Here is a 12,424-nt window from a genome sequence, read left to right on the forward strand (position 1 = left end):
AAAAAAATTATTTTTGTTTTTTGGCTGCACCACACGGCTTGCAGGATCTTAGTTCCCTGACCTTAGTTCCAGGGACTGAACCCAGGAACTGCAGAGTTCTACCCACTGGACCGCCAGGGAATTCCTCAAATAATTCTTTACTGTTAAGCTACAGAGAAAGACTAATGTCTGGCAAACAAAAAAAGCAGCACCTTGGGACTTCCCTGGTGGTCGAGTGGCTAAGACTCTGTGCTTCCAGTGCCGGGGGCTCAGGTTCGATCCCTGGTCAGGGAAGTAAGATCCTGCCCCTGCCTGCCGTGTGGCACGGCCAAAAAAAAAAAAAAAAGCAGTTTGTCTGGTAATAAGACCTCTCAAATGCCTTTTAGCTGCTACACCATAACTGTACTCAAAAGACATGGATGACAAATTTATCATTTTACCATTTTTTCAAATGTAGCCTGAGTGCTTATCTAGATTTCTTTAGCCAATGTTCAAAAAAAAAAAAGAGAGAGAGAAAGAATCTGCTTCTCTCACTCCAGTCGTGTTTCAGAGAACACCCTTTCAGGGCAGTTGGGCTCACCCCTGTCCCACTCCGCTTACCAGATCTTCACACTGGGTGGCCTTCAGTCTCTTTGCTATGTCCAGGGCAGTCTCTCCAGCCTGGTTAGCTAAAACAGGTGGAATACAGTTGCATGATTATCTAAGATACATCTTGAAAAGGCAAAGAACAATACTCAGATGACAATGGAACAGGCATGTCTAGGTTTCAGCCAACTGAACGCTCTCACCGCAGTTATTAAGAGACGCTTGGCCACACTTACCGACATCCACGGTGGGCTTGCTCCTGAGAAGCAGCTTCAAACACTCAGGTTTACCATACATGCTACAGTAGTGCAGAGCCGTGTTCCCCAGGGCCGTCTGCTTATCCAGGTTCCCACTGAAAAATGAAAGCATCAGAAAAAAATGACTTGCTCTGTAACTTAAAACTACAGATGAACCACTTTTTCCCATGCTAACAACTGAGTCAAATTTGCGACCTACTTCTTATAAGCAGGGAAGATGATGATGTTTCTAACATGACACTTCCATTTATAAGCAACATAATGACAATAACAGCCAGCATTTATTGAGTGCCTACTGTGTACGGGACAGACACACGTCTCCTACGTGTATTAGCTCATTTAGTCTTCACAACCACCTGATGGGGTAGGTATACTATAACCCTTATTTTTTAGATGAAAACAGAGAGGATGAAGTGCTTGTTTGCGAGATTATCGAGACACAGATGATGGAGCAGGGATTTGAACACAGGCAGTGTGTCTCTGGAGCCAATGGTCTTAACCACTACGCAGAACCACCTCTATGGAAGAGGCTGGGCGTTTGTACAATCTGGCTTGTGTCCAGGCACCGTATCGTATGTGAGTTCAAATCCCCTCACTATTTTAATCGCTCTCCTTTGGATGAGTTCTAGTTCCTCCTCCTAATCTGTAGCTTACAGAACTACCCAACAAAGAATCCAGCAAGTCTAAACCTGCTGTGTTCAGTATTACTCTCCTATTAGTATATCCTAAACTTGAATTAGCAATTGGGTCAGCCACACATACTGATCTCTTACCATGAACTTATAAACAATGAAAACTCACAGACCTGTTACCTTGTGCTGTTAAGTGTCCTCTCTTTCAACCTCCCTTAATGCAGCAGGTTTTGGACCCAGAGATAGGATTTTACATTTATCTAGGCCAAGGGTTGGCCAACTACAGCCCACAGGCCATATCTGGCCCCTTGCTTGTTTTTGTAAATACAGCTTTACTGGAACATGGCCATGCTCACTTGTTTACATACTGATTGTGGCAGTTTTCACACTATGATGACAATGCTGAATGGCTGTGACAGACACCTCATGGCCTGCAAAGCCTGTAACAGGGTCTGGCTCTTTGCTGAGTCCTGAGGTAGGCCGCCAATAGGGCTGGTTCGCGTTAACTTACAAGGCATATCCAGAGAAAACAAAAACCGTACCAGTTTTGTACAAGGAAGTCAACCAAGTGGAGAGATGTCTGGTCTGCAGTTCGGACTGCAAGATGAAGGGCTGTCTCCCCGAGCTCCTGAAAGGAAAGGAGAAGTATAAATAGGGTGGTCAGAGGTCCTAGTTTGCCTAGACAGGCTTCGTTTAAGTCAGCTGCCCCAAAGTAATTATTAATAGCAGCCCCTTTCACTCTCAAATTGTCCGGATTCAGACACGATCACTTAATGTATAACAGTCTCATTCTGTGGTGTTACAATAAAATGTGTCATCTTTTAAACTGATTTCCCGCGTCCCTCTTCATCCTGATTTCAGTGAAGCTGTACCTGTCCGGGTTCCAGCAGCGGTTCCATTAGCTCTACCCCCTCTGCATAGACTTGAATTAGTGCAAGTAAATCCCTGGATTTGATGGCCTCAAGCAATTCGTTCAGTTTAGCTGACGAAGATGAACAGGTCTTCCGTGAAAATCTATGATCTACATACTTTGCAGTGATATATTCCTTCCGTACAGTCCTAAAATAGAGCAAAGCAAAATGAACTAAGACTTTTTATTTCCCAAGAGCTAAGAAAGATTTACATTTTCTGACAAACAGTTTTCTCCGAGAAGAGTCATTTTATGTTATTTATTTATTTATTTTTGGCTGCGTTGGGTCTTTGTTGCTGTGTGCGGGCTTTCTCTAGTTGTGGCGAGCAGGGGCTACTCTTCGTTGCGGTGCACGGGCTTCTCATTGCAGTGGCTTCTCTTGCTGCGGAGCACGGGCTCTAGGCGCGCGGGCTTCACTAGTTGTGGCACGCGGGCTCAGCAGTTGTGGCTTGTGGGCGCTAGAGCACAGGCTCAGTAGTTGTGGCGCACGGGCTTAAGTTGCTCCGCGGCATGTGGGATCTTCCCGGACCAGGACTCGAACCCGTGTCCCCTGAACTGGCAGGCAGATTATTAACCACTGCGCCACCAGGGAAGTCCTGAGAAGAGTTATTTTAATTAAGATACACTTCCCTTCAACGTTCCAGCAAACAGGTTTAGACCAAGTTTATTCTAGCAAAGACAGAATGAAGACACTGACAGGAAACTGAGGCTCAGCACAGCTGTCGTTGAAGCTCCAGAAGGACACAGACGGTGGTCTTTCCTGCCGTGGATGACATGCCCAAAGCCCAAGTGGGCCTGGTGCATTTCTCCTTCTCTTCAGGACCTACCCCCTCTCCACTTCAGTTCAAGTGGTTCTGACCCCACCTCCCAGCTGCAGGGGTGAGCCTATGACCTCAGTGGCCTGATGGTCAACTTTGGGGAAAGGCTGAAATGGACGCTGGCTCAGAGGAAAGGAGAGACAAGAGTCAGGAGAGTGAGCTAAGGTCCAGATGATACTGTCTGACATCCTGGGTCCAGCTGTACCTGAACTCACCCGTTACATGAGCCAATTAATAAAAAGACAATGAATGGATTTTGGGTTCAAATCCTAGTCCTACAGCAAACCAGCTGTGCAACGTTAGGTAAACTACTTAATCTTTATGACCTTCAGTATTTTTGTTTTTCATTTGAAATTGGGGACTATAACTCATTGGTATATTTTGAATTAAAGAACATACAGCCGCTAATAGGGGCTTTCCTCTTTCCAGGAGGGCTCTAATTCATGGGACACAAAATTTCTTGCTCAGAAATAGTCACTCCATGTGTGGTAGCTGTTACTGTTTCCCACATCCCACAGCCTGGAAACACTGTTTAAAATAGCGCTGATGCTTTTTTCTTTCATTCTGGGTTGGCAGCAGAGAGTTGGGCTGGTTGACGGTGGCACAGAGCCTTTGGTGAGTTGCAGATTCTGCTCCGGGAACCAAGATGGTACACTCAAGAGTGTCCTTTATGCTTAGGTCAGAGTCCTCCTAGAATGGCCGTAACCTGATGAATTGGAAGACTTCCAGATACCTGAAAGGACGGCCTAAGCCTGGCTTCTGAGACTTGCTGTGTGTGACTTACATCAAGTTTGAAAGGCAGCTACTGTGTGGTGGATGGAACACCAGACTTAAGAACTAGATGGCTTAATGCAAGTCTGATACCACTTGCTACCTCCGTGACCCTGGGTAAATCAAGTTCTCGCTCTGCCTCAGTTTCCTCACCTGTGAAGTTATTAGCAATCATACCTGCCTTACTTACTACCTTCCAGGTATGGAACAAAGAATGATGCACGGCTGTGGGTTCACTTCTAAGCTTCCTTTCTACTCTTATCCAAGGCGGGTAGGGCTAGGATCCATGGCAGGGAGGGAGACCTAAACTGCAGCGAGCTCTGCAGGCGGGCTCCTGTGGCTGGAAGCGTCACGCAGATGCCACCTGACAATCCAGCAGGGAAGATGCAGAGGGCACTGAGGTATTGGCCCCAGGTCACCTAGCAGACCACCTCCAGCCCTGGCTCTGCAATTCTGTGGCTACGGCAAGTGTCTGAGCTCTCCCTCGGCAGGATTTGTTTAACCCTTTCTGGGTACTCAGAGTTATCTCTGTCTAGTCACATTTAGTCCCCCGGCAATGGAAGGCTTTCTGGCATGGGGCACTAGGGAGGGTGGGAAACAGACTTGTCTGAAAGTCTGGATGTCAAGAGTTCTAGATGAAAGACAACTTTCTCCTTCTGTCCCCCACCAAACCCGGTCCTTCCTACCTACCCTGGCTCAGATAACGGTACTGGCCATTCACCTAGATGCTCAGGCCAGAAACCGTGGGCGTCATCTGGACAATTCCCTTAAACACCCCATATTTAAACTGATGAGCAAATCCCGGTGGTTCTCCCTTCAAAATACATTGAGAACTGAATCGAACTACTTTCCACCACCTCCGCCGCTACCACCTTAGTCCAATTTATCTTTATTTCTCAGTCGATCTGGTACAAATTTCTCTTCAGTCTGTCCCCACCACCCCCTATAGTCTGTCCTTCACTCATCAGCCACAGCTGGGTTTCTCAACCTCCATGCTACTGACGTTTTGCCTGGATAATCCTTTGTTATGGACGGCAACCCCATGCTTTGTAGGCTGTTCGGCAGCATCCCGGGCTTCTATCCTCTGGATGCCAGCAGTACCTGCCCAAGTCACGATGTAATGTGTCCAGACACTGCCAAGTGTCCTCTGGGGGCAAAGCTGCCCCAGTTGAGCATCACTGAACCACAAGGATCCATTTAAAACATAACTTATCATGTCACTCCCTTTGTTTGACAACTTCTGATCACACTTAGAATAATAATATCCGAAACCATTCCACGACCTGCAGAACCCTACGTGTCTGGCCCCATCTCTGTGGCATCTCCCAGCACTCTCCTGGCTCAGTGTCCTGCAGCCTCACCTGCCTTCTTGTTGTCACGTGAACACGCCAAGCCTGTCCCCCTTCAGGGCAGCAACACTTACTGTCCACCTGCCTGGCCTGCTTGCTCACACCTGTCCGTCATACCCTCTAGTTCTCAACTCAAATGTCGGGTCCTCAGATGCTCCCTGACCCCCTACACGTCAACCCCTCACCCTGTTATGTCTTCCTGCTGACACCAACTACCATGTGAACTTAGGTTATTTACTTTCTCATTCCCTGTGTTTTCCTCACCCCAGTGAGAATGTAAGCAGGACAGGAGCTGCCTTGTTCACTACTGACTGTATCTTCGGCACTTAAAAGTGTGCCTGGAACACAGAAGTTGCTTAATTAAATATGTGAGTGATTTAATCATGTTACAGGAGATTCACTCCATTCCTCTCGGTTGTGCCCAAATGAGAGAATAACAACAATAATGATGACAGCAGCAGTAAATACTCACTATATGCCCACAGCTGCTCTAAGCTCTTCTCATTAGTCCTCCCCACGCCCTAGGGGGTTGACACACTTTGCAGATGAGGAAACTGAGGCTCAGACAGTCAAAGCTACTTGCCCAAGATCCCAGTTTAGGAAGTGGATCCGAACTCCCGGAGTCTGGCAACAGCGGCTGCGTTAGAGATTTGGAGAATCATGAGCTCTTTGAAGGGGAGGGCCTGACGGAGGCCACAGAGCTGACGGGGCGCAGCGCTGACGCTGTCTCCCACGTGAAAAGCAGGAAACAAAACCCCATGTTGTTATGAGATTTATCCTAAAGAAATGCCTTCGAGGTCTGGGTCATGTAAACACTTCAAAAACACTGGTGTGGGCAAGACTGGGCCGTGTGTGCTCGAGCACTCACTGTTACCACATCTGTGAAGTAACCCACGGATCACATTTGTCTGCAGTTGTTTTATGATCAAACTAGCTTCGGAAAGCCCTAGTTCTCAGTGTAATTTGAGCTCATTAGTGTGAAAAAGACATCCAAGCAGTGTTTGTGCTAGGACGATGCTTGAAGGTTGCTGTTAAGCCAGACGCTCCCCCAGATTAGCTTAGGGTATTATATTCAATATAGGCCCCCAACATCCCTAACTTTTCTTCTGTGACACTTACCACAACTACGACTAAATGATTCGCTGTTTAGTTTCTTGGTTAACACCTAGCTTCCTCGCTAGGCTCTAGGTGTCACGAAGACAGGGTTTATATCTAGTTTGTGTTTTGACGTTTCCCCAGCATCTGACATAACATGAGGCACAGACTAAACGTACAATATGCATTTGTCTAATTCAAGAAAAGACAAATGCCAAGAGGCCTCTGGGAGATCGAATTTCGAGATTTCAGGATGAAGAAAACATGTTCCTCGAATGTGCCCCATAAAGTGCTTTGCTTTGAATAACCAACCACCCAGGAGAGGCTGCAAAACATTCAGGCTGGCGTCTACTTCGCAAAGGCTTCCCTGATCGCTCGAGTCGGAATTAAATCTCTTTTCTCCTAGTTATCCACAGGATTTAAAAGTTTAAAGTGTAAATTCAATGTAAACCTTTTTGAATATGCTTAAAGATTCCCATGACTCAACAATAAAAATGATATCAGAAAGTGCTTACTGAGGGGGTCCTATGCCCACCCCGGAGGAAGCGCTTTTATTAGTTTCCTGGGTATCTGTCAGTGTTTCTTCAAGCAAACCCAAGTTTAAATAAATACATATGTTCATGTGTGTCCTTCACCGTCTAAATCTATTTGGTGTCTGAGTCCAGATGATGAGTAGCGTGAGTTCACAGGGAGCGATTAATCAGTAGAAGTACCCAAAATCTGGCTCCTGAGTTTGGACAGGGTGCCTGGGTCGGGGGTGCGGGGGCCTCTGTGCACTTGTTCCCACGCCCTCCACCCTTCCCTGCCCCAAAGGCAGCGTGCCGTGAACACTGCACTCACTGCACCTGATGTTTTCACTTGACCGTCATCCTGGAGATCATCCCAGATCAGGACAGAAGCAGCTTCCTATTCCTTTTTACATCTGCAAGAGGTTCCGCTGTGTGGTCATACCACAGAATATTTCATCCTGTATCTACAGGTAGACACTTGCTTTGTTCCTAATCCTTTTCCATTACAGAACAGGAAGAACTTCCCAGAAGTGCCGTTGCTGCGTCAGGGTAATAAATAAATCTATAATCGTGATGAAAATGGCTAATTTGTCCCTTATGGATGGTGTACCATTTGTACTCCCACCAACAACACAGGAGAGGAGATGTCTGCTTCCCCACAGTCTGCCTGAGTGGGCTGTTAAGCGTCTGGCTTTTCGCAAATCTGACAGGAATCTCCCGTTGCTTTTGTATGTCTCTTATTTATCACAACATGTGAGGATTAAGAGATAATTGTCCTTACGAAGATTTATCCTCCACAGAGCAGCTGCAACTACCTAGGGAAAGGTGATGATGAAAATAATCGGGTCATTCCAGAAATATGTCTCAGACACTTTACTTTTCTCTGCTTTTTTCTCATAATGAAATTTCCTCTGGGGAAAAAAAGTACTACAACCACTGAGAAGTTTTGGGGAGAGTAGAAGAACAATTACAGAACAATAAAGAATTCATTGTATTAGAAGTACTTACATATCACTTGAAGGGGTGGGTTTTGGTGAGGGGCTGGGTAAATTTGCTTCCATAATATCATTAAAACTATTGTTTCCTACATTCTTGGCCAGCTGTAACATAAACAAAACACAATATAGCAAACTCCTTACTACTAGTTTAAAAGTTTCCTATTATTTGCTTTTGAGATTTCTGAATACGTATTTTCCCTCATTTGACTCAACATACAAACTGCCCATCCACCTGGTCAACAGATAACTTACGGAGCACGTACTCTGCGCCAGGCACTGAACTTCTGAGCACCGGAAATACAGAGATGGGTAAACCATGTTCCCTGCTATAGGAGCTAATGGACTAGTGGAACCATAGATAAGAAAACTAATCATTTTCACAAACATAATGTGATAAACGTTAGACTAGAATAGGATGTGGTCCTACACACACACACGCACACACGCACACACTATATGAGATTAGACAGAGCAGATTCCAAATATGAATCTAGGTTAAATGCTTAATGGACAGCAATAGCTTTTCAATTACCATCACAACTCATTTCTAGATAAAGCAGATTTACTGTTATTGAACAGAAAAGGATGCAGGATTCCTTTATATTTGGGGTACCAATTAAGATGCTGTAGGATTCCTTTATATTTGGGGTACCAATTAAGATGCTGCAGGATTCCTTTATATTTGGGGTACCAATTAAGATGCTGCAGGATTCCTTTATATTTGGGGTACCAATTAAGATGCTGCAGGATTCCTTTATATTTGGGGCACCAATTAAGATCCTGCAGGCGATTAATGAAGAGGCCCCAGGAACCATTTTGCTTCTGGGTTCAAGACCCTTCCAAGAAAATTTGTCCTGAAAGGCTTTTGGTCATTGAGATAAATTGGGGATTGATGTGAAGTTTAGGAAACACTCATGTGATCAGGTCTCTTGGATTTATCACATAGTTAAGTGTTTACGATGGACTGACACCATTTTCATACTAAAGAAGAACGTTACAGGTATTAGGTCTGAGCCTTTTCTCGATGACCCTGAAGGGAATAGGGAGCCGCGTATCAGGATACTTCCTAAATCAAGGGGCTCATGCAACACAAGACAGACCACCATTGCTTAATGGGTGCTCAGATGACAAAGGCTGCTGGCTGGGTGACTACCTGCCCTGACTCTGGGGTACTTTGCTCCCGGCAAGGCTAGTGATAAGCTAGGCTTTCAGATTTTTTGAGCCCCAGGCACACTCAGGTCCTGATCAAGAGCCTCCTGTGTGAGGAGAAGCCCTACTTTACTTCGAACCCTTTCACCCTTAGTAGAAGGACTCTCTCACAGGCACCAGGGTTCCAGTTATGCAAGACAGGACTGATGGCCACAAGGTATTATAGGAGATGCCATAAGTAGGCCTTTCCTTCCTTCATTTGGTGAACTGTGGGACCACTTTAACTTGGACCTGATGAGGGTCCCCTTTCCATATTATAAAGCTATACACCATAACGGCACACAATTTTTTCCCTGACTACCTAAAGAAGTTGTGGGTTAAGGAGTGGCTGGTTTATGACAGTAGCTAACAGGCCACGCTCAATTCATGTGTACTTTTACAAACTTACAAACAGTAAAAATAGAGAAAAACTCTTTGGTCATTATCTTTAATAACATAAGCCACTAGATAAAGTGAACATGCGAGTTCAACATCTAACTCCCTTTACTGCTATGACAGTGAATCATATAAAAACTATTCCAAAAGAAGAAAAGCAGCTTTGAAAAAGCCTATCCTAGAAGAAAAGAGCCATTCAGTGGAGCTAATTATAGAAATGTATGATTCGCCAGTTCTTCAATCAGGAAGTAGAAACAGTCAATGTTACATACCACAAAATTTACATTTTAAATACCTATTTAAATTCACTAAATTCAGGAACTAGAATTCTTTGTACTCAGCAGAAACAAAAACCCCCAAAGCAATATACTAAATATATTCATGACAGGTCACTACTTACCAAGAGTTCAGAAGTTCCTAATTTGTCTAGTTCCAAAGACTGAATGCGGGAAATATGAACCCCCATTTCCCTATGGATGCCGGAACATTCTATGCAGGTCAAAATCCCCAAGTTGGTTGAAAGCCAGGTGGGTTCTGTGGAAAGGATTTTGAAGACAAGATATCTAATTTTTAGTGTGCCAACTACAGAGGAAGCTAAAACAGTAGTAAAATTTGTTAAAAACTATAAGGGAAAAATTTAAATGGAAGAAATGGATGCTTGCAGTTTAGCCTAGGGGCTGTTATAAAAACTAATAGCTTGTTAGAGAGCAAATTTTAAGACAAATTTTAAAACTATCCCTTCAATACTGAATTGAAAATAAAATTCAGTGCTTTATTTTTGTGAAAATGTGAGAAAGACTTTGCCCAGGAGGCCGAGGAAACATCCTGACAGTGATAGATTAAAGGCCTTCTAAGTACAGCTCACAAGGGACTGGGTTCTACAGCCATCGTTAACCTCCACGCTACAACCCAACTTAACCCGTCATCCTGGTTATGGCTTCTGCACAAGCACCTCTTGGTAATAAGATAGCTTTTTCTACAACCCCCAAGGGCCCCAGAGCAGAGCCTCCTCTGCCGTACCCTGACACTGTGTCAGTCACTATCACACACGTACTCAAAAGCAGAAGATGTGAGACTTGCCTCTGAGGTGCTTATGGCCTGTTGTATACAGGAGCCCATCTGCACTAGTAAAACAATTAAAAAGGAGATCATAATGCTTAAGGATAGGTTTGCACGACATTTTGACCACTACTAGATGTGTGACCTCAGGCAAGTCAATCCACTTCTCTGATTCCCCCAGTTTTCTCGTCTGTGAAATGGGGATAATTTTAGTTATCTTGCTCAGAGAGTCTGTGAGGATTCAGTACGTAAAGACCAGCAAAACAAATATCACAATCCTTATTATAACGTAAGCATTCGATCAATGTTAGCTACTGTCAATACCTAAGTAACACAGATGCCATTTGAGAACAGAAATTTGGAGCAAGGGGACACCAGTGTGATACAGAGGCTGGGGAGGTTTTACTGAACGGAAGGAAAGGTACCGTGTGCCAGCCAGTGTCACATGCGCCATTTCACTACGCCCTCATAACAGCTGAGGTTTGTTATTCCACTTTCAGGATGAGGAAACTGAAGATCAGAATAGGAAAGGGACTTAGTATGAGGTCGTCCAGGCTCTGAGAAGCGGGCGGGTGATTCCAAACCAGGATGATGGACTCCGTGTCCAGTGCTCTCCCCTTACTGTCCATTTAACTGGACCTTACGGGAAAGGTGGCATTTTGGCAGGTGGCATTTAGGGAGAGCAGGTGAGAGCTTCCCAGGTAGAGCAAACGGCAGGGGTGAAAGCACTCAGAGGTGGGACAATTCACCCACCTCTAGGGCATACATTGTCTGTGTCCACAAGGAGATTAAGGCATTTTAATAACCTGCTTATTTATATTCTACAGGAAGAGAAGGGATGTTTAACAAGCGGCTCAATTCTGGGGGCAAATACCTGACGAGCCGCAGTCGCAGCAGACATCATTGCCTGGGAGCCGCTGGACGTCCTCAATGATGGCTTTCGTCAGGTCCTCCAGGCTGTTCTCCCCCGTGCTCTGCTCTCCACGGAAGGCCATGGTGAGGGCCTCTTCTTTGCTGTTCGTCAGCACTGATATCCACCTGTTGTCAGAAACAGGAGGAGGAGACATAAGAGCCTGGTTGGCCATTGCATTCTCCTTCCCCTGCAAAAGAATCTGTTTTCATGCAGAACTGGCAAAAGAGACCTCCCCATAGCAATACAAAGAATGGAAAACAACACACAGGAGAGAGCTAGCGAGATGAGAGGAACAGATGAGAGGGTATCAATGACCAAGGGCTTGCGTGAACACATAGGCGCCTGCGTTTCCACGGAGACAGAATATAAAGGGAACGTCAGAACGAAGAGGACTCAGAGTGGGACCAGCCTAGTGCAAGGATGAGAAAGAACAGGTGAGAAAGGAATAGGAGGCAGGAAAGGGAGTTTAGCAAAAGGCATTGTTTCCTGGGAGTCCATGTCAGTGGGGGCACTTAAAAGTGAAAGTGAAGGGGTATTTCATTTTCCATGAAGATTCATGCTTATGAAAAAGGTACATTAACAATGGAAACACATGATGTTTATTTTATGAAATGAAAAGTGCAGGCTATTAAAATATATGTACAGCATGACCACAATATGTACCCAACAAAATAACCCTTTGCTACTAATCTATGCGTAAAACAACCTAAATACCCAATAACAGGGGTTGATTAGCAAAGCCTGAAATAACCACAAAGTGGACTAGTTAACCAGGTATTGAAATTTAAGTTTCCAACTAATTTTTGGATGACTTTGGGGAAATGATCACAATATAATGTTTTGTGAAATAAAAAGGAAAAAAACTGTCATATGACATAATCTCAAATTTAAATGTATTTGTGAATTATATATTTTGTTTGGGGAAAAAAGGGATAGAAAGAAACTCACCAAAATACCGGTTGTCT

The 12,424-nt window shown here is 44.8% G+C and overlaps 1 protein-coding gene across 12 annotated transcripts in view; it reads right to left on the minus strand.

Moving 5' to 3' along the window:
- The window catches only part of ASAP1 (ArfGAP with SH3 domain, ankyrin repeat and PH domain 1), a 349,713-nt gene that overhangs the window by 37,457 nt on the left and 299,832 nt on the right, over positions 1-12,424 (minus strand). For all 12 annotated transcript variants that reach the window (XR_003438372.1, XM_027132478.1, XM_027132477.1 and 9 more), the window contains 7 exons: positions 11,421-11,584; positions 9,888-10,021; positions 7,914-8,005; positions 2,326-2,512; positions 1,996-2,081; positions 801-916; positions 580-647 (listed from right to left, as the gene is read on the minus strand). Coding sequence is in view for 11 of the 12 variants with exons in the window: in XM_027132478.1 (XP_026988279.1) it covers positions 580-647; positions 801-916; positions 1,996-2,081; positions 2,326-2,512; positions 7,914-8,005; positions 9,888-10,021; positions 11,421-11,584 (847 nt within the window). In the remaining variant the exon portion in view is untranslated. The remainder of the gene's footprint in view (positions 1-579; positions 648-800; positions 917-1,995; positions 2,082-2,325; positions 2,513-7,913; positions 8,006-9,887; positions 10,022-11,420; positions 11,585-12,424) is intronic.

The sequence above is a fragment of the Aethalodelphis obliquidens genome, unplaced genomic scaffold (genome assembly GCF_003676395.1).
Source record: "Aethalodelphis obliquidens isolate GAN/ISIS:26980383/991018 unplaced genomic scaffold, ASM367639v1 scaffold41, whole genome shotgun sequence".
Taxonomy (NCBI): domain Eukaryota; kingdom Metazoa; phylum Chordata; class Mammalia; order Artiodactyla; family Delphinidae; genus Aethalodelphis; species Aethalodelphis obliquidens.